General features: G+C 45.4%; 1 protein-coding gene across 2 annotated transcripts in view; it reads right to left on the bottom strand.

Annotated features, from left to right (window-relative positions):
• The window catches only part of TRAPPC9 (trafficking protein particle complex subunit 9), a 509314-nt gene that overhangs the window by 395312 nt on the left and 94703 nt on the right, over window positions 1-19299 (bottom strand). For both annotated transcript variants that reach the window (XM_082601297.1, XM_082601296.1), the window contains one exon: window positions 4992-5118. In XM_082601297.1, coding sequence (XP_082457423.1) covers window positions 4992-5118 — 127 coding nt within the window. The remainder of the gene's footprint in view (window positions 1-4991; window positions 5119-19299) is intronic.

The following is a 19299-nucleotide window of genomic DNA, read 5'->3' as shown; positions in this document are numbered from 1 at the left end:
ATAAATAAATTTATTTTTTAAAAAAAGAACCTCCTGGATATCTCTGCACAGATGGGCAATGGCCAAAGCTGGCCACACCTTCCACATTTGGAACAACGTGAAGGTCACCCACCGTCCCAAGTCCAGGCATGACGCAGACAGCTGGAGAGGACCCACCACGCCAGCCAGGGCAGTAGTGCAAGGCTTCCTGCTCAGACTCCCCAACGACACCACACATTTCTCATTTTCTTCGAGAAGCTCAGGTTTGAGAAATTCGTAAGAGGTTGTGGGCCTGGCGATTACACCAAGTGTGACAGAAGATTCAGGACGTGGCTGTGAACCTGGTGAGATCACGGAGCCGCATCCTGATGGGCATCCGGGAGGCTGGCCTTGCCCTGCTTCACAAACCAAGAAAAACTGCCCTGATAGCGTGGCCTCTGAGCCCCTTTGTGAATAAACACCTGAAATCCTTCCTCAAATACAATTAACTGAAAAGCTAAAGTTTCAAAAGTACGGAGGCCACTCAAAATGACTCTAAGCTCATCCAGACTGGAGAGTTTCGATCCTTATCAATTAAAGCAGCCTCATCCACCCTGGCTCTCTGCCAGGCTGAAGCTCAAGGTCAGTTCAGCAAAGAAACAATCAGTTCATCCCCACCCCACCCCCGTCTCACCCCAAATTAAAGACTCACTGGTTTCCTGTAAATGACATCTAAACTCTACCCCAATTTCTTCTTTAATAATTTACAACTTGTAGTGTGTGAACAATCTACATGATTATTAGTGGCTTTTGTGTACATTATTGTTTTTGTGAATTCTGTAAGGAGTAACATGAACTTCCCTCTGCTTTAACTCTGGACAGTAGTAATGGACATGGGTTTGGCAGCCTCCTGGCACACGGGATCTTGGCATGTTGACCATCACTGAGTCCCTGGCCCTTAGCACTGAGCCAAGCACATCTTAGGCACTCTATAAATATCTGATTAATTGAATTTTAGAACAGAATTAAAACAGGGATCTATATTGGCCCTTTTTTAAATTAAATTGCATAGTGATTACTTGACACAATTTTTGGGTGAACCCAGTTCATGCTCCCATGCTACACAGAACAAGTAAATATTTTCCTATAAATTGATGAAATGCCTTTATTGTCAAAAACAAGGAAAGTCTTCACCAGAAAAAAAGGCTCCACTCATCTCTTCCAAAACCAGAAGTATAAATATGAGGCACCACTAACATTAAATTAGCTCATGTCTAACAAGTCTATTCAGCAAGTCTGATCATTTACTCATGAATGTGGACATTTTTCAGGAGCTTCGGTCTTCAAAGCCCTTCTTATAGCTACAAGGGGGTGTCTTGCAATGCCTGACTTGATTTTTTTTTTTTTGAATTAAACTGACTTAAACATTAAGTCCATGTTTTCCAAGCACAGGTCCTTGAAACATTTGGTTAGAACATTAAAATAGTCCCAGACTAGTTTTCTAAGAAAAAACACTGGCCGGGTCCATGGGTACTGTGTCAGCTCTCTCCAGAGAGAGATGAGGAACACTGATTGTGTGAGAGAGCAACAATCCCACATGCAGTGTGAACACAACCATTCCACACAAAGTCACACCACACCTACCCTGCTCCAGGTCCTGACTGAACACCAGTAATATGGGTCTGCCACCCTCAGTCAGCATCACAGAGCACCTATCATCACCCTTTTTTTTTCTCCTGAGAATATAACTTTGAATTCTCTGCTGCCTGACTCTTGCCAAAAGCTGACCTACGAGAAATCACCTTCATGAAGGAGTGCTTGATGTATAAATAGTCCGTCCATTACGCTACGTATGGCTGGGACAGTTCAGACTGCTGTATTAGAGTGCTTGCCTTAGCTCAGGCTGTTCTAACAGAATACCATAGTCCGGGCATCTTAAACAACAATACTCATTTCTCACAGTCTGGAGGCTGAAGTCTGAGATCAGTGGGCCGGCATGATTGGGTTCTGCTGAGGGCCCTCTCCCTGGCTCACAGACATGGTCACTGTATCCTCATGTGGAGAAGAGAAAGAGCTCTGGTCCCTTAATCTCCTTATAAGGGCACTAATCCCATCATGGGGGCCCCATCCTCATGACCCCATCTAAACCTAATCAGCCCCCAAAGGCCTCACCTCCAAATATCATCCTACTGGGGTTAGGTCATTGGCAGATGAATTTTGGGGGGACACATACACACAGTCCACAGCAGAGCTGCATGTTTGGACCACACTGCTCTGTCCTCTGGGAGAGCTGGGTGTATCCAACCCCCTCTGGCATTAAGCCTGTAGTTTGCACTGAGGAATGCAATGAACAAAACAACCATGAGAACCTGCTTCAGATTTTTGTAGGGATATTTTTGAGGACATTAATCAATATGTTCCTTTAAGAGAACCCACAAGAGGGGTTTCCACAAGCCTCCTTACTGTGAAGAGGTGTATTTCTGCAGTGTGACTGGTTTGTGCCTGCTTATAAGACAGAGAGTCTTCTAACCAATCACATTTCCTCCTATACCCATTGTTAGTTAATTATTGACATATGATTAATAGAATCATGCTTTTCCCCATCTCCAGCCATTATGTAGGACCCTTACTTACCTTTCACTCTGGTGACTTTATTTTTAACATAACATTTCTATGAGCTGCCTCAAATGTTTTATGAAAACACGGCAAAATGTGTACCTGCATCACAATTACTTGAAAACCATTCTGGGGTGAGCCCAGTTCATGCTAGACTAAGATCTGAAGGGCAAGCTTATTTGTTGATGAGAATAGATGGGAAAGAAGCTTCCTTCCCCTTTCCCTCCCGCCCCAGCAATTCAGCCCTGAGTCCATTACGGAGGGCAGAGCCAGGTACGCATCTGAGCAGGCAACAGGGCAGAGGGCACGCTAGCCGGAGTGGGGCAAGAGGGGCCTGGGGGGCTGGAGCAGCAGCACAGCGTGGCCATCAGAGCTCCCCATGGGGAGGGAGGTCAACCTAATAACCACTGGTAACCAGCAGGGGAACTGACCAAATGAGTAACCACACTGAGGCTAATGGGGGACAGGTTTCCCCCAGTCTGAGAAGGGAGTTACAGATAGAAGAAAACTAGAAGGACCCCCTAAGATGTTGGGTGGAACTGGAGGTATCAGTATGAACTCACAGTTTCCAATACACAGAAACAGATGCAGAACTAACCATGGACATGAACATGCAGTGAGTAACGTATGTATATACATAGAGATTGCCTAGTTCTATCCACTGCAAGCAGCAACACCCCAATAGTGAGGAGCACACACAGCACCCAGATCTTAACTTAAATTCCATCCTCCATTGAAAGAACCAGGGCTCTTGGAAGAAATGGCTAATGCAGGGCTGGGAGCAGGGACTCAGATCTGAGTCCATAATCCCAGCAGAGGCAGTGGAGAGTAAAGGGCACCTGTGGAGGCTCCTGAAAGAAAGAAGCTTCGTCCTTCTCCCACAGGTGGTGCCTCTCTCTTCTCCCGGACGCTGCAGGATGAGGAGCTGTTGCTGCACCCCTGATGCCACCCGGGGCCTGAGACTAAAGCCTCACTGCAGAGGGCACAGCTGAGAGAGGAGAGAAGATAGGTTCTGATGAGGTAGCCTGAAGCCTGGCTCCAGCCCTGCCTGAATCCCTCTCCTGGACTTTGTAGGTGTGTATGTGCCGTAAATTCCCTTTTGCCTAAGATAGTCTGGGTCAGGTATTCTGCCAACTGCTGTGCAAAGAATTCTGATGGGTAGACCTGTTCATTCACTCAACACACATGAGCACCCAAGGGCTACAAAGACAAAGCCCTCTTCAGGTAGCCCTCAGTCAAAAAGAACAAAGATGTATCGTATAATCAAGTTCTGTAAATGAAACAGAAGAAAGACAGAAGAGATACTGCTGGCTGGCTAACCCAGCACCATTTCTGACCCCCTTCTCCCTATCCCACCTACAGTACAGAGACTGGGAGAGCTAAACAGGTATTTCCTCAGCCTCTCTTACAACTAGCGGTGGCCACGAGACGCACTCCTGGTCGAGGAGACGGGCAGAAGCCTACTATGAATCCGTCCAGATCATTTTTGCTTTCCTAGTAAACAAAAGATAGGCTCCCTGGCCCTGCCCCTTCTCCCTTCATCCTGTCTGGGATGTAGATGTGTTATGTGGAGCTGCAGCAGCCATTTGGTCATCAGGAGGTAAAGACAGAGTTGCAGAGAGGCCACCTGTTTCCAAGTTCTTAATAAATAAGAAAAATCACCTCTTATTTGTGATCCACTGCTAGGTTCTCTACTCTTTGCACTGAAATAATTGGTAATTTATACAGAAGGTGTAATTATTTCTATCTGGGTGGCTCTAGAAAAAGGCTTTATGGAGGAGATAATCCTTGAACTAAATCTTGAAAGACGCCTGAATGTCACCAGGCAGAGCAAGGGCGGGAAAGGCACTGCAAGCAGAAGGTGGAGCCTGAGCAGAGGAATGAACCCCGCCACACATTCTGCCTACTCAGTGATTCCAGAAGGGTGTGCAGGGCTGGGGTCCAGGGGAATAAGGAAGGGGCTCACAGTCAGTCTGGAGACAGAGCAGGCCACAGATGGTCCTGTAAGCCACACAAAGCAAGCGAGGTGGAGGCGCTCCCCCGGGCCTGTGCGCAGGGGTGAACAGTCTAGGCAAGTGGGCCCTACTGGATGCGGGTAAGTGTGAGCGCCACAAGGCCTGCTTGGTCTCCACTGCACAGAGGGCCACGTCTCAGCCGTGGAACCGGGCAGACACGGGTTTGCGGGGCTCTGCCGGCAGACAAGCACGTGACCATGGCAGTTCTCCGATGGCCCTGGCCTGATTCTCTGGTCTATAAAACACACTTCACAGGCAATGGCTGCGACTTAACGAGACGACGGACCAGATACACAGCCAACCCAAACCAGGAACTCTTCTAAAGATCTGCATCCCTGATCAGACCAAAGACAGACGCTGGGAGCAAAGCTCACCTTCCACACCCCAGCCAGCCTGTCCTACCTGACGATGGGAAGTTTGGTGAAGGGCACCGGGGGCAGTGTGAGGCCATCGGGGAGGGTGATGAGCTCCATGGTTCCGGGACACTTGGAGGTATAGTTCTCCAGGCTTTGCGTCACGTCCTTTTTTTCTGATGAGAAAATAAAAACAAAATAAAGGTTAATTAACCCAAAGAAAAGGGGGGGTGGGGGGTTGTTTTGCTCTATTTTACTTTCTTGAGCAAAAATAAAATTCTTAACCCAAGTCCTTAATAGTCCAGTGAGTCCAGTCTTCTGAGAGAAATAAAGGGGCAGTGACCAAAAGAGACAAAAAGAAAATAGCAGCTTCATTCAATTTATTTAAATAATCACTAGCAGCTGCTCCATTTAAGGGCCTGTGGATAAAAAGGAAATTAAGTTACCATCTTCTAGGAGATTTCATTTTCCAAGATAATAAATCCTTATCAAATTCCAAGAAGGTCAATGGGCAGGCAGGGCTGGAGCATATTTTATTACTTAATAAATATTTTTCCAGCAATTACTAGGTACCAAGCAAAATGCCAGGCCCTGTCCCCAAGGAGTGTACAGTCCATCTGTATAACAGATATTTAAGCAAATAATTACAAACCAGTATTTTTATGCAAAAGTAGAGCTTTGTGAGATAAGGCTGGTTTTCTCCACCCCATCCCTGTCCCTTTCACTAGGAGGGAGGAGAAGAGGATGCAGGTAATAGTGAATAATGTTTGCTTATCACCCATGACGCACCCCAGACGCGTGCCCACGGGCTCTGTAACACTCCGGAGCTCAAGGGCGCTTCCTGCTGGAAAACTCGAAGTAACTCGGGAAGGCAGGCATCACTGTGCCCATTTTGTAAACGAGAAAACCGAGCCCAACTGAAGTTAAAGGTCGTGTCAAAAATCCCGTGTTTGGCCCTCAGCCTGTGATCTCCACACTCCCACACTGTTTGGAAGAATTAAGGAGTCAGGAATCGGGGGTTCGCTCCTGGCCTGTTTCCTGTCACTGCTGGCAGGGAGGCTGGAGGACCTGGAGAGAAGAGGGACAGAGCGGCGCAGCCATGGGGGCGGGACTTCAGGCCATGAAGTTAGACCAGGTTCCAGTACATGGCGTGGTCCTTCCCCATCTGTGGTGTGACCACCTGAGGGGCAACCTTAACCTCCCACCTAAAGAATTTCTTTTTTTTTTTAATTTTATTTATTTTTGGCTGCGTTGGGTCTTCGTTGCTGCACATGGACTTTTCTCTAGTTGCTGTTGTCTTTGTTGTGGTGCTCGGGCTTCTCACTGCGGTGGCTTCTCTTGTAGTGGAGCACGGGCTCTAGGCTTCAGTAGTTGTGGCTCACGGGCTTAGTTGCTCCGCAGCATGTGGGATCTTCCTGGACCAGGGCTCGAACCCATGTCACCTGCATTGGCAGGCGGACTCTTAACCACTGCGCCACCAGGGAAGGCCCCATCTAAAGAATTTCTAAGGGTCAATTAAAAACAGTGGCTGGTGGGCACGAGACTGAGCTCAGAGGAACGATGACACTGTCACCACCGTCATACCGCTGCCTGCGGGGAATGCGAGGACGTCACAGAGAGTGTTACAGGGCTGCTCGGTGAGGCCGCAGGATCCACTGACCTGTGACTCCACAGAACAAGGTCCAGGCCGAGAATGCCGAGGTCTCGGGCACATACAGTCACGGGTTAGCTGGGCCACGGGGCTTTTCTGTGTCTAAGCATCATTCCTTAGAGAGCAGGAGGGCAGAAAAGCAACCAGAATTAATCTGGATATGACACAGTAATGTTCATTTGCAGCGTGAACAAAATTCTTTAAATAATCAAATCATCTTCAATTTACAGGTGACAAATCTCCCAAGGGGCTCCCGCTGATAACATATAAGTGACCTAATTTGCCTAATGTTGGGTAGAGCGTTCGTGGTTTAGGTACCTTATCATAAAGCTGAATTACGCTCTCCCAGTAAACCCTGCTGAAATGAAGAAAGCAATGAACCTATTAATGATGCCCGATGCCACCTGCAAAGTTACCCAAGAAGGAACAGTACCCGGGGTGTCCTGCTCAGCTGGCTGCAGAGAACAGGACGGACACGCGGGGACACAGACAGCCATGGGCCTCACTGCAGGATCTTCTTCTGGGAATCTCCCGTGTCTGTGCTTTAGCCTCTTCTTTTGGGCACTGTTCCCTGGAAGACTTTCCCATGTGGCGTATAAGACTGGCTGTGGAAGCCAGGTGAAGCGGTCAACGCCCCATATGCATTTATTCCCCTCGGTTTCAACAGGGCCCTGCTCTCCAGCTGTGCCTGACTCCAGCACATATGCTTTCTTTTTACTCCATCAGGTGAAATACTAATCTTCTGCGGAGACGGCAGAGGGACAGCCACCTGCTTCCATAGCAGAGAAGGAGATGTGGGGATACAATCACTCATGAGATGCTTTACAGCTAATTCTCCCATCATCATGGCCCTCATCACATCACCCCCAGAGCACCGCTGCCTTCTGGGGCCTCTTCCCTGCTTTCCCACTATCTGACAACTTCACTGTCACTTTAGTGGGGTTTCCAGGGTTAAATGCTTATGTTCAATTGTCAGTGTGGTCCATCCGTTAGAAAGTTCTCATCAACCTTTCTCCTGACGGATTTGAGCACCTGCTGTACGTTGTTGCCCAGATCTATTTTTATCAAGGATTACAAAGTGGTCATTTTTTAATTCTCTAATTAAAAAGGATTTTCCCTCATCAACCGTTTGGTGATCCTGAAACAGACGACACAGAAGGGAGGGCTGACAAATGAGTCCTTCCCTTCATTTACTGGAGAGAGAACTGGTGTCCCTACCACCTCCAATGATGACCAGTAAGTCGTATATGACTCAGTATCACTATGCACTGGTGGATTTTTATATATTTGGTATTTCAGTTGGCTTCCATCACATTTGTTGATGTTCAAACTGTCCCATCTTCGGCCAGTGGGAGCCTTTGCAGGTTGGTTCCTATGTCTCTAGAGAAGACCCAAGATTGTCAACAGCTTGCTATCTTTCTGGCTCATTTCCAGCCTCAGGCCTAGAATCCATTTTCCAAGGAGCGCAGGATCCTTTCAGTGTTTAGAGATCGGAATCTGGAGGCTGGGTACTCAACACCACCAGATTCTCCTTGTCTCTCTAGGTCTTGACAAAACACAGGTCCACTTACCAAATTTTTTAAGTGGTGAGACTATGATTTTTTCTTTAAATTTTGTTTAAGTTCTGACAGCTAAAAATCAAGGTCATTGGACTACAAGTTCCTTAAAGGGAGAGCATCTTGTCACCTTTTTCGGTTTTCCCCTAATTTGTCAAGAGTATTTAGATGACAAAAGGTGTTCAAGAGCTATGTGCTAGTTGGCTGGCCTCATTTATCCAAAGAGGTAGGACAGAATCAATCTGTGGGCAAGAGTAAAATAAAATAATAAAATGAACACAGATGCTCCGTCCACACAGTGCAGAGAAACAGCCACTGATTCACCAACAGAAGCCAGGCTGTGCAGGCTGACCACCTCCTCACCTTTTCTTTGTGCACCTTACTGCGGTGGGAACCACAAAGGAGCTCTGGGTGATACGTGTCGATACTAAGGACCGTGGCCCCCACAAGGTGATTCTTCTCCAGGTATTTTCTACTTCAACAAGCAGCTGAAATAATCATGGGATGCATTCCACCACTCACGACTACTCGTATCACTTTTTCTTCACTCATCAAGTTACTGTTTTTCTTCCTCTTTGTTTAACCTTACCTGACTTTCCTCATTGAAGCCCTCATCCACTCAGCTTTCATCAGACACCTACTATGCGCCCACAGCATTGAGCACCAGGCACACAGAAGTGCGACAGGCTCTACTTTTGGGGTGTCCCAAGTTGAAAGAGCACACAATGTCAGAAGAGGACATTATGACTCCTTATCAGTGACTTTACAGAGGCAGGATCAAAGTCTGAGAGAAAAGCACATGGGACATGTAATTTTGCCAAAGAAGGTTTTATAGAAGAGGCAACATTTGGTCTTTGCCAAGGGTCCTGGGACTCAGAGCAAAAACAATGAGTGCGTTATTTGGATGTTTTGCTATGTTATAAGGAAAATATGACAAAAATACGGACAGAGGATGAATAATGACATATCATTATAAGCTGTACATACACAACAGAACTTGACAGAGTAGCTGTCTGAGGCACGTGCGAGAGGGAATCGGCTAAGGCTGGTAACGTCTGTGGACATCAAGGGCTGAATGGTGCGGCAGCACAGGGACCTGCATGGGAACGGCGATGGGACTGCTGAGGGTGAGGACGGTACTGGCTTTGCGGTACACTGACTGTCAAATCTTGATACTTTACACAGGTCTTCAGTGCGAGACCTTCTCTGGAACATAGGACTTCTCAGAGACTTGTGACAGTTGCTGTAGAAATTTCACTACTGACAACAGATGATGAATACACGGTTGCTGGGCAGAAAAGGAGGCTTCGTGTCCAAGGGAAGAAATGTAGAAACACTCAGAGACAAAAAATGACAGACTAAGCTCAGATCTGCTGCAGGCAGTTTTCACTTCTACAATACGTCCACAGGGACCAGTACTGTTCTTAGCACGAAGCGCTGCAGAAATACTTGCAGTCCTTACCCACAATTACACATCCTGAGCACGTGCTCTGCACCGAATCTTGTACTAGGCTCTCCAGAGTATAAAATCTTCAAGGCAGGGCTTCCCTGCTGGCGCAGTGGTTGAGAGTCCGTCTGCCGATGCAGGGGACACAGGTTCGTGCCCCGGTCCGGGAGGATCCCACATGCCGCGGAGCGACTGGGCCCGTGAGCCATGGCCGCTGAGCCTGCGTGTCTGGAGCCTGTGCTCCGCAACAGAGAGGCCACAACAGTGGGAGGCCCACGTACCGAAAAAAAAAAAAAAATCTTCAAGGCAAGGGATCCTGCGACACAGCAGAACTTCAATATTTTTTCATGCAAAATAGGTATAACCTCCAACAAAATTCCTGTCCTGGAGGGAGAGCTTGGGCATTATTATCTCCCTTTTAAAGGTGATAAAAATGAACTCAGGGACAACCTGGGAAATTCGATTGTGGAATAGTGCTAAATGCTACCAAAAATAATTATTAACGTTTGGGTATAACATTAACATTGTGGTTATATTAGGAAATGTCCTTTTTTTTTTTAGCAATGCATACTAAAGAGTGAAGGTGTAAAATGAAATGATGCCTCTGGGATTTTCTTTAAAATAATTCAACAAATAGAAAAAGTAAGAGAGGAAGTAAATATATAAAGATCTTGATAACCATTGAATCTGGGTGACTGTTACATGTGGATTCATTTTACTGTTCCTTACACCTCTGAAATTATTTCATAGTAAAAATATTTAACGAGCTTGAGGAAGTGAAATGATTTGCTTGAGGAACAGATTTGAGACTCAGAGAGGAACAGATTTGAGACTCAGATCCCAGCTGCCCGAGTCTTCCCATCCCCACAGATTAGGCCTGACCACAGAGAGCCGGAGCTACCAAAACGGATAAAAGAGCTCAAGGCCATGGTGGCTGCTAACCTTTGTTCCATGTGCCAAACTGGAATGAAGCCTGTGATCAATCTGAATGTTCTCCTAAGCACGTGATTTGGTCAGTGGGAAGTGATGACTCCTTAATTAATTTCACTAAAAATCAACTGTCTTAGTCGACTCTGGCTGCCATAACGAAAGACCACGGATGGTAGCTTGAACAATAAACATTTACTTCTCACAGTTCTGGAGGCTGGGAAGTCCAACATCAAGGTGCCAGTGGATTCAATTCCTGGTTTTCAGACACCCACTTCTCACTGCGTCCTCACCTGGCCTTTCCTCGGGTGCATGGGCTCAGAGGGAGAAAGAGCTCTGTGTCTCCTCCTCTTCTTGTAGGGCACTAATCCCAACGTGAGAGTCCCACCCTCTTGACCTAATCTAAACCCAGTCACCTCCCAAAGACCCCACCTCCAAATACAATCACACTGGGAGTCAGGACTTCAATATATGAATTTGGAGGGGACACAAACATTTATCAATAGGTCTTATTCAATTCCAACCACAACATCCAAAAATTATTTCAGCCCAACTAGAGCACCTAATGCACTTGAGAGTTTTTTCCAACCCAGAAATTGAAGAAATCATGAAAACAGAACATTTTTAATAAACGCCTAGTTGACACCAAACTAGATTATTCCTTATAGAAGCAGAAAATATGATCACCAAAACTTTTGATCACAGGCCATTTGCCATTTCAAGACTTGACCCTGACATGAAAACCAGCACATCATGATTTTACAGTTTGTCTATTCTTGTCTCTTCTAAGTAATAATCTGAGACAACCATGTGCACATTAAGTCAGTTATGATATTAAAAACAGGTAGAGAATAGAAATAAGAGAAAAAGTACATTTTTTCTTCCAAATCTGAAATAAGAAAACTATAGGAAGAGGAGGGGGAAAAAAAAAAAAGAATACAGAGGAAAAAGTAGAGGTATGGCCTGATACAGTCTGAAATGATACTTTGAGGATCGATTCTGACACCTTCACTTATAGAAATAAAAAAACACAGTTAGTCTTTGAGTTGCTTTCATAAGAATATTATTGATCTTTCCATATCATAATGCTGAGATCTCTCAGAGGGTCCCAGTAAGCAGGACCCCTCTTGTCCAGCTCGTTTCTAAAACTAAGTTGACAACAAAACAAAGAGAAAAGATAGAGGCTAAAATATCACCATTACTACCACATACAGACCATGCTAAAGGCCACAACACGGTTTCTTAGAAAGTGCAACTCCTTGCTGACACCAAGAATTGGGCAGCTAGACCTTCCTGCCTAGACACAGGCTGTGCTGAACTGGGCACGCCCCCACCGCCCACCCAGGGGAGGCCAGGCCTGACCTCCAGCACTGAGCACAGAGAAGCACTTCCCGAGAGGAAGCAGTGCAGAGCGAGGTAAGCCAACGGATCCCACTGGTTATCGGGGCCAATCCTGCCCTCAGGTAAAGCATTCTACCTCTCCAGGGATGGAGTGGGGAGGCCTGCACTCACTCTGAGGTCCCTTCAAGGGAAAGGTGCACTAGGGATTGTGAAGACTATGATCCTCCACTCACAAATCAGTGTACGTTATGCCATTTTACTAAGACACAAGTGAGCTTCAGGAAGAGGAAGTGATTAGCTCAAAGCCACAAAACTAGTAGTCTGGGGAGGTGGGGATCCCCCTCAATCCGGGATCTCTGTAACACTACACCTGTTCATCCAGCAGCACCTCACTGCCCGTGAAAAGGTTAATCTCCATTACAAATACCACTGGGACAACTTCCACTTCTGGAGTAGCTCTAACAAAAGTATTACAGAAGAGGAGGAGGCACTGGAGAGCTGTCAAGGCAACAAAGATTCGAGAGTCCAGAGGGAAGGGACACTCATGAAGACGAACCGCCTTCCGGCATCCACTTCACCCCCGGGAGTGTGTGTGGATTCTAGGCGTGGAGAGAACCACCTCCAAGAGGCTGAGCAGCCAGGAGAGCCCGCGGCATCCTCGTGGGGCAGAGAGAACTGCATGTCACCGAGCCAGCGGGCCCGGAGCCAGGTGCCCGGGAGGAGCCGGGTCCCCGGACTCGCTGCACGGGTTCCCCTGGGGCTTCTTCCAATCAGCTCTGCAGGACGGAAGGCTGCCAAATCCATCTGAAAGTGACTCAGAAGGGAGGGCAGGTCAAATGGAAAGACTGACACCAGATGGCCTTGCCACACGATGGGAACAGCTGCGTGAGTTATAAAAGGGACCTTTTAAAAACCCGTCGGAAGGGGAACGTAAACGAACTAAATTCTGGAAAGTGGCTAGCCTTTCCCAGGAGAGAAGACCCACAGCTGCTTTGGTCCCTGGCAGAGCAGTAGGAGGAAATGGGGGGTCAGACAAAGAGGAAGGGAAGGAGAAAAGAGCTGAACTTTTCACAAACTACTCCCAACTGCCCATGGTGGGGACAATAGATTCCAACTCACAGGAGCCCAGCCACCAAGCAAGTCTACACACTCATCCTTCCCCTGGGCCTTTGCAGAGGGTGTAGCACCTGCAGGCTGGGGGCTGAGAGGAAGACCCCCTCCTGAGGTGCTCAGAACCTTCCCCAGATGTAAGGCAGCTGCCCGCAGAAATCTGGGCAAGCCAGGAGAGCTGAGAGGTGCACTGAGGTGCGATGTATTTTCTCCAAGTAAAAGCAGAGAGGCCTGCTGAGCCCAGGGCAGGAGAATGAGAGGGACCCCTTCCTCCAAGGCCAAGGCCATCAAAGGCTGGAGCAGGACAGAGGAGCTGAAAGAAATCCCTCCAAGGCACCAGGGTCATTCACTGCGTGAAAGAAAGTGGCCTACAGGGCTTCCCTGGTGGCGCAGTGGTTGAGAGTCCGCCTGCCGATGCAGGGGACACGGGTTCGTGCCCCGGTCCGGGAAGAACCCACGTGCCGCGGAGCGGCTGGGCCCGTGAGCCATGGCCGCTGAGCCTGCGCATCCGGAGCCTGTGCTCCGCAACGGGAGAGGCCACAACAGTGAGAGGCCCGCATACAGCAAAAAAAAAAAAAAAAGAAAGTGGCCTACAGAAAGCTGGGGCAGGGTGGAGAGGAAGCACACAGAATGCAGAAAGCCAGAGGTGGGACTGGAGACCAAAGAGAGCCCCCCTAAACCCACCAACCGCGCCACCTGGCTTAGAGCAGAGAACAATGGCCTGTGGTGGGAAAGCTGGAGGCTGGCTGTAAGCACAGGGGGACCCCCACAGTCTCCCCTGCACCCACAGTCTCCCCTGCACCCACAGTCTCCCCTGCACCCACAGCCCACGCCCTGTAAAAGGTCTAATCCTGACCCCACCCTCCAAACGCCATGAGCTATCAGTGAGCCACAGCAAAGCCTACCCCCAGCTCAGCTACACATTAGACTGGCAAGGATCCGACAGTGAAGCTGACAGAAGAGGCAGCGCCTTTTTCTACGGGTCAGTATTATTCACCTCACTCTCCACTGTTCTTTAATACACCGAGTACAAAAAGGGAAGTAGTATATTATTTGAAGGTAGACTGTGGTCAGAGATGCACACCGTAATCTCTAGAGCAAGTAAGAAAAAAATAGAGATGTGGCTTTAAAGTCAATAGAGAAGACAAAATAGAACACAGAAAATATTTTATTCTCCTAAATAAAGGCAGAAAAGGAGAAAACAAAGACAAACAGAAAACAAATATCAAGATGGTAGACTTAAACTCATCCATATGACTTAGATTAAAAAAAACAAGACCTAACCACATGGACTTTACACTCTTATGAAACATTCTTTAAATGTGAAGATACAGGGAAAATAAAAGAATGGGGAAAAAAGACATACCACACACAAACACAAGAAATAAACAATGAATCTACTGCAGCAATATTAATATCAGACAAAGGAGATTTCAATGTAAGCAAAGGGATAAATAGGTACGTTTCACAATGGAAAAGAGAGTCAATTCATCAAGAAGGTATAATAATACTAAATGCTCAGCCATAAAAAAGGATGAGATAATGCCACTTGCAGCAACATGGATGAACCTAAAGCTTATCATACTAAGTGAAGTCAGAGAAAGGCAAATATCATATGACATCACTTAAATGTGGAATCTAAAATATGATACAAATGAACATATTTATGAAACAAACAGACTCACAGACATAGAAAACAAACATGGTTACCAAAGGGGAAGGGGGGGGATAAATTAGGAGTTTCGGATTAGCAGATACAAACTACTATATATAAAATAAACAACAAGGTTGTTTAGCACAGGGAACTATATTCAATATCTTGTAATAAACCATAATGGAAAAGACTATGAAAAATAATATATATTTGTATAACCGAATCACTTTGCTGCACACCAGAAACTAACACAACATTGTAAATCAACCATACTTCAATTTAAAAAAATACTAAATATATATGTACTCCATAATAGAGCTTCAAAATACATGAAGCAAGACCTGATGGAACTAAAGGAATAGAAAGATTCACAATTTTTCTGCAGTTAGAGGCTTTAACACCCCTCCAATAAAATAATTAAAAGTAGCAGACAATCAATAAAGATGTAGATGATTTGAGCAAATCATCAAACAACTTCTCCTAATTGGCATTTATAGAACACTATACCCATCAACTGCAGAATACAAATTCTTTTCAAGGGCTCACAGACAGTTCATCAGGATAGTCCATATGCTGGGCCATAAAGCAATTCTCAATAAATCTAAATACACTGAAATCATACACAGTATGTACTTTAACCACACATCATTAAAACAGAAATTAGTGACAACAGAACATCTACCAAAGTTCCAAATACTTGAAAATTAAGCAACATACACGTAGGACCAAAAGAACACAAGGGAAATGCTTTAAAATGTTTCTAACTAAATGGTAATAAAAATACAACTTATCAAAATGTGTAAGATATGCCTGAAGCAGGGCTTAGAGGGAAATTAATAGCTTTAAATGCTGATATTAGAAAAGAAGAAAGGCCCAAAATAAGTTAAGTCTCCAATGTAAAAGCTACGAAAAAAAAAAAAAAAAAAAACGAACCACAAAATTAAACCTCAAGTCAGTAGAAAGGAGATAATCAGTGAAATAGAAAACAGAAAACAATTTTCAAAAATCATCCAAAAAGTTGGTTCTTTGAAAAGATTAATTTATATACCCCTAGCAAGGCTGATCAAGAAAAATAGAGAAAAACATAAATCACCATTTTGGAGAATAAAAAGGGGGCATATCCTACATTCATTAAGAGGATAATAAGAGAATGTCATAAATGACCATATGCCAACAAATTTGACACCTGAGATGAAAAAGACAAGTTCCTTAGGGGAAAAATAACCAAAAAGAACACAAGAAAAAATTGACTATCTTAATAACCCCATATTTATTAAAGAAATTGAATCTGTAATCAAGAACTATACCACAGGGCTTCCCTGGTGGCGCAGTGGTTGAGAGTCCACCTGCCGATGCAGTGGACACAGGTTTGTGCCCCGGTCCAGGAAGATCCCACATGCTGCAGAGCGGCTGGACCCGTGAGCCACGGCCGCTGAGCCTGCGCTCTGCAACGGGAGAGGCCACAGCGGTGAGAGGCCCACATACCGAAAAAAAAAAAAAAAAAAAAAAAAAAAGAACTATCCCACAAAAACTTCTATCCCAGATGGCTTCACTCATTAATTCTATCAAACATTTAGGAAAGAAATAAAGAAGTCTTTCAAACTCTTTCAGGAAACAGAGAACAGAATATTTTCCAACCTATGTTATATAGCAAGCATAGCCCCAATGCCAAAATCTGACAAACAATTAAAAGAAAATCAAATTATATACCAGAAGCAGCATGAAATTTTCAGCAATCTCATGGAACTAAAGAGACAAATGTGAGAGTTAGGGACCCACCAAGGAGAAGGGACCCCAGGAAACTTCCCAGTTTCTCAGTTACCACCCACAATGGGCTGCACAATAAGAGTAGGGGAGTAAGCCCAGACCTTATAAAAACTGCTGCAAGGAGCCTCAAGCCAGTTTGGTGCCTGATTAGACTGAAGTCATCCACCCTCCTGCTACCTGCCAGAAGAGAAGAGAAATCCTCTTTGAAAGAAGATGACATCATAAAGAACCCTGCAGTTTTCCACAAAGTATCCAACATTTAACTTAAAAATGACTAGGTAGGGCTTTCCTGGTGGCGCAGTGGTTGAGAGTCCGCCTGACAATGCAGGGGACACGGGTTCGTGCCCTGGTCCAGGAAGATCCCACATGCCGCGGAGCGGCTGGGCCCGTGAGCCATGGGCACTGAGCCTGCGCGTCCGGAGCCTGTGCTCCGCAACAGGAGAGGTCACAACGGTGAGAGGTCTGCGTACGGCAAAAAAAAAAAAAAAAGACTAGGTATACTAATTAATGGGACCAATTTAAAAAAAAAAAACAGATAATAGAAACAGGCCCAGAAGTGACCCAGATATTGGTGTCATCGAACACAAACTTTAAAATAAGTAATAAATATGGTTTTTAAAAAAAGATAAGATGATGAATTTCACTAGAGAATTGATACTTACAAAAAAGAATCAAACAGGAATTCTAGGAATAAAAGATATGACTTAAATTAAGAGATCAATACATGGATCTAAGCAGCTAAGACACAGCAGAAAGGTCAGTAAAACACGACCATATTTACATCTTCTCATCTTTTTAATGACAAGTTAGGTAGGAACACCTAAATGGTGTACATTTTTTTCTTCAAAGAACTGCTGTTTTCAGGTCCAATCCACAGTATAGTTTCAAATGTTCTGTAACGTGGTAGATGGGCTTTAAAAATTACCCAGGAAACAAAATGAACCCAAATTAAGCCTGGAGCAAAGAAATAAATTGATCAGAAAATCGCTATAATCTTTTGTGTTCTGTGGAAACTCAAAACTCTTTAACCGGATAGGAGAGTAACATGGCTGTGAGTCTCCATCTTGAGTACTTATCTCCTTGTTACATTTTTAATTCATAATACAGAACACAATTATTTTGTAAGTTAATACAATTGCTTTTAAAAGTCTAAAATAATGTCAACACCTTTAACCTGAAATTAAATTCACTGGGTTAGTCTGAAAGAACAATTGTTATGGTAAATTTAAATCAGTGTATAGAAAATCGTAACCCAGGAAACATTTTTTAAACCCTTTGCTCTTGTGATATGAGGTCCATTAATTCTTCCCAGACCTTCCTACTTCAAAAATAGGGTCTCACTGGGGCTTCCCACCATTCAGTGGTTAAGAATCTGCCTGTCAATGCAGGGGACACAGGTTCGAGCCCTGGTCCAGGAAGATCCCACATGCCGCGGAGCAGCTAAGTCCGTGCGGCACAACTACTGAGCCTGCGCTCTAGAGCCCACGAGCCACAACTACTGAGCCCACGTGCCACAACTACTGAAGCCCGCATGCCTAGAGCCCATGCTCTGCAACAAGAGAAGCCACTGCAATGAGAAGCACACACACCACAACGAAGAGTAGCCCCCGCTCACCGCATTTAGAGAAAGCCCACGCACAGCAACAAAGACTCAACGCAGACAAAAATTAATAACTAAAATAAAAATTTTTTTAAATTGGGTCTCATAGATAGAATTTATGTGCTATTTTAAAGATCCAAGTCATTTTTACATATTAATTGACATTACCAAGATTAAGGTCTGTAATTTTCACATTTTTACACTGCAAGTAATAGAAATGTAACTGAAATTGGCTTAAACAATAAGGGGATTTCTTTGTTCAATGAACTCTAAGTCCAGCACAAGGTCAGGCTTCAGGGTCAGCCTGATTCAGAAGCTCAGGGATATCATCAAGGACCCAGTTTCTTTCCCCTTCACCGTCCTACTTGCAGTGGTGTCAGCTCTTCCTTATGGACGCAGATGGCTGCCTACAACTCCCAGGAAGGACATGCTTGCTCATGCATGTCCAAAGCGTGTGTAAGAGAGAAGCCAGGGGAGCTTTGGGGAGCTTTTTCAAAAAGGCAAGAAAGCGTCTTTCTCAAAAGCACCAAGCAAGCCTGTCCTCCCGTTTCACCAGCCAAACTGTAGCATGCCCGGAGAATGATACTCCCCTGATTAGGTTAGGCCTGGATTCAGATTCCTCTACAGTACGATGGCCACTAAGAGGGAGGCACTGATTCACAAATAGAAAACAGAAATCAGGGTAGTTTCTAATAGGTGGGGATTAATGTAGGAAGGCCCTAATGATCGCTGCAGTCATTACTTCCCAGTGCCTCCACTTGGTGCTCAGCTCTGTCATATTTGGTTTGCTGGTTCAGAGGCAAGGCACATAACATACAGGTGGCCTGTATGCCTCCTAAGCAGCAATGATCACGAAGCACCTCAACCACTATGATCAGGTGATCGCTTTGCCTGTCCCCCAACCCCATGCTCTGACACCCAAGGCAAACGGTTCCCAACATGCTAACGTCTCAACAACTTCTCTCCATTCAGTCAGAAAACATCCTTAATGATGACTTTGTGCGTTACTTACTTTCCCTTTTGGTCATAAAAAGAAATATGATGGAGTGATGCAGAAGACAACTGTAGGAACCTCGTGCACTACTGTAAAATGGAGCAGTCATTGCAGAAAACAGTATGGCAGCTGCTCAAAAAGTTAAGCACTGAGTTACCATGGGATCCAGCAATTCCACTTCTGGGGATCTACCCAAAAGAATTGAAAGCAGGGATTCAAACAGATACTTGTACGCCATGTCCATAGCAGCATTATTCAAAATTGCCAAGAGGTAGAAGCAGCCCAAGTGTCTGTCAATGGATGAATAAAC

This window comes from Mesoplodon mirus (assembly GCF_964341445.2).
Source record: "Mesoplodon mirus genome assembly, chromosome: 16".
In the NCBI taxonomy this organism is placed as follows: Eukaryota; Metazoa; Chordata; class Mammalia; order Artiodactyla; family Ziphiidae; genus Mesoplodon; species Mesoplodon mirus.
The sequence above is the reverse complement of the archived record's forward strand: the minus strand, read 5'-3'. Positions and strand labels throughout refer to the sequence as shown.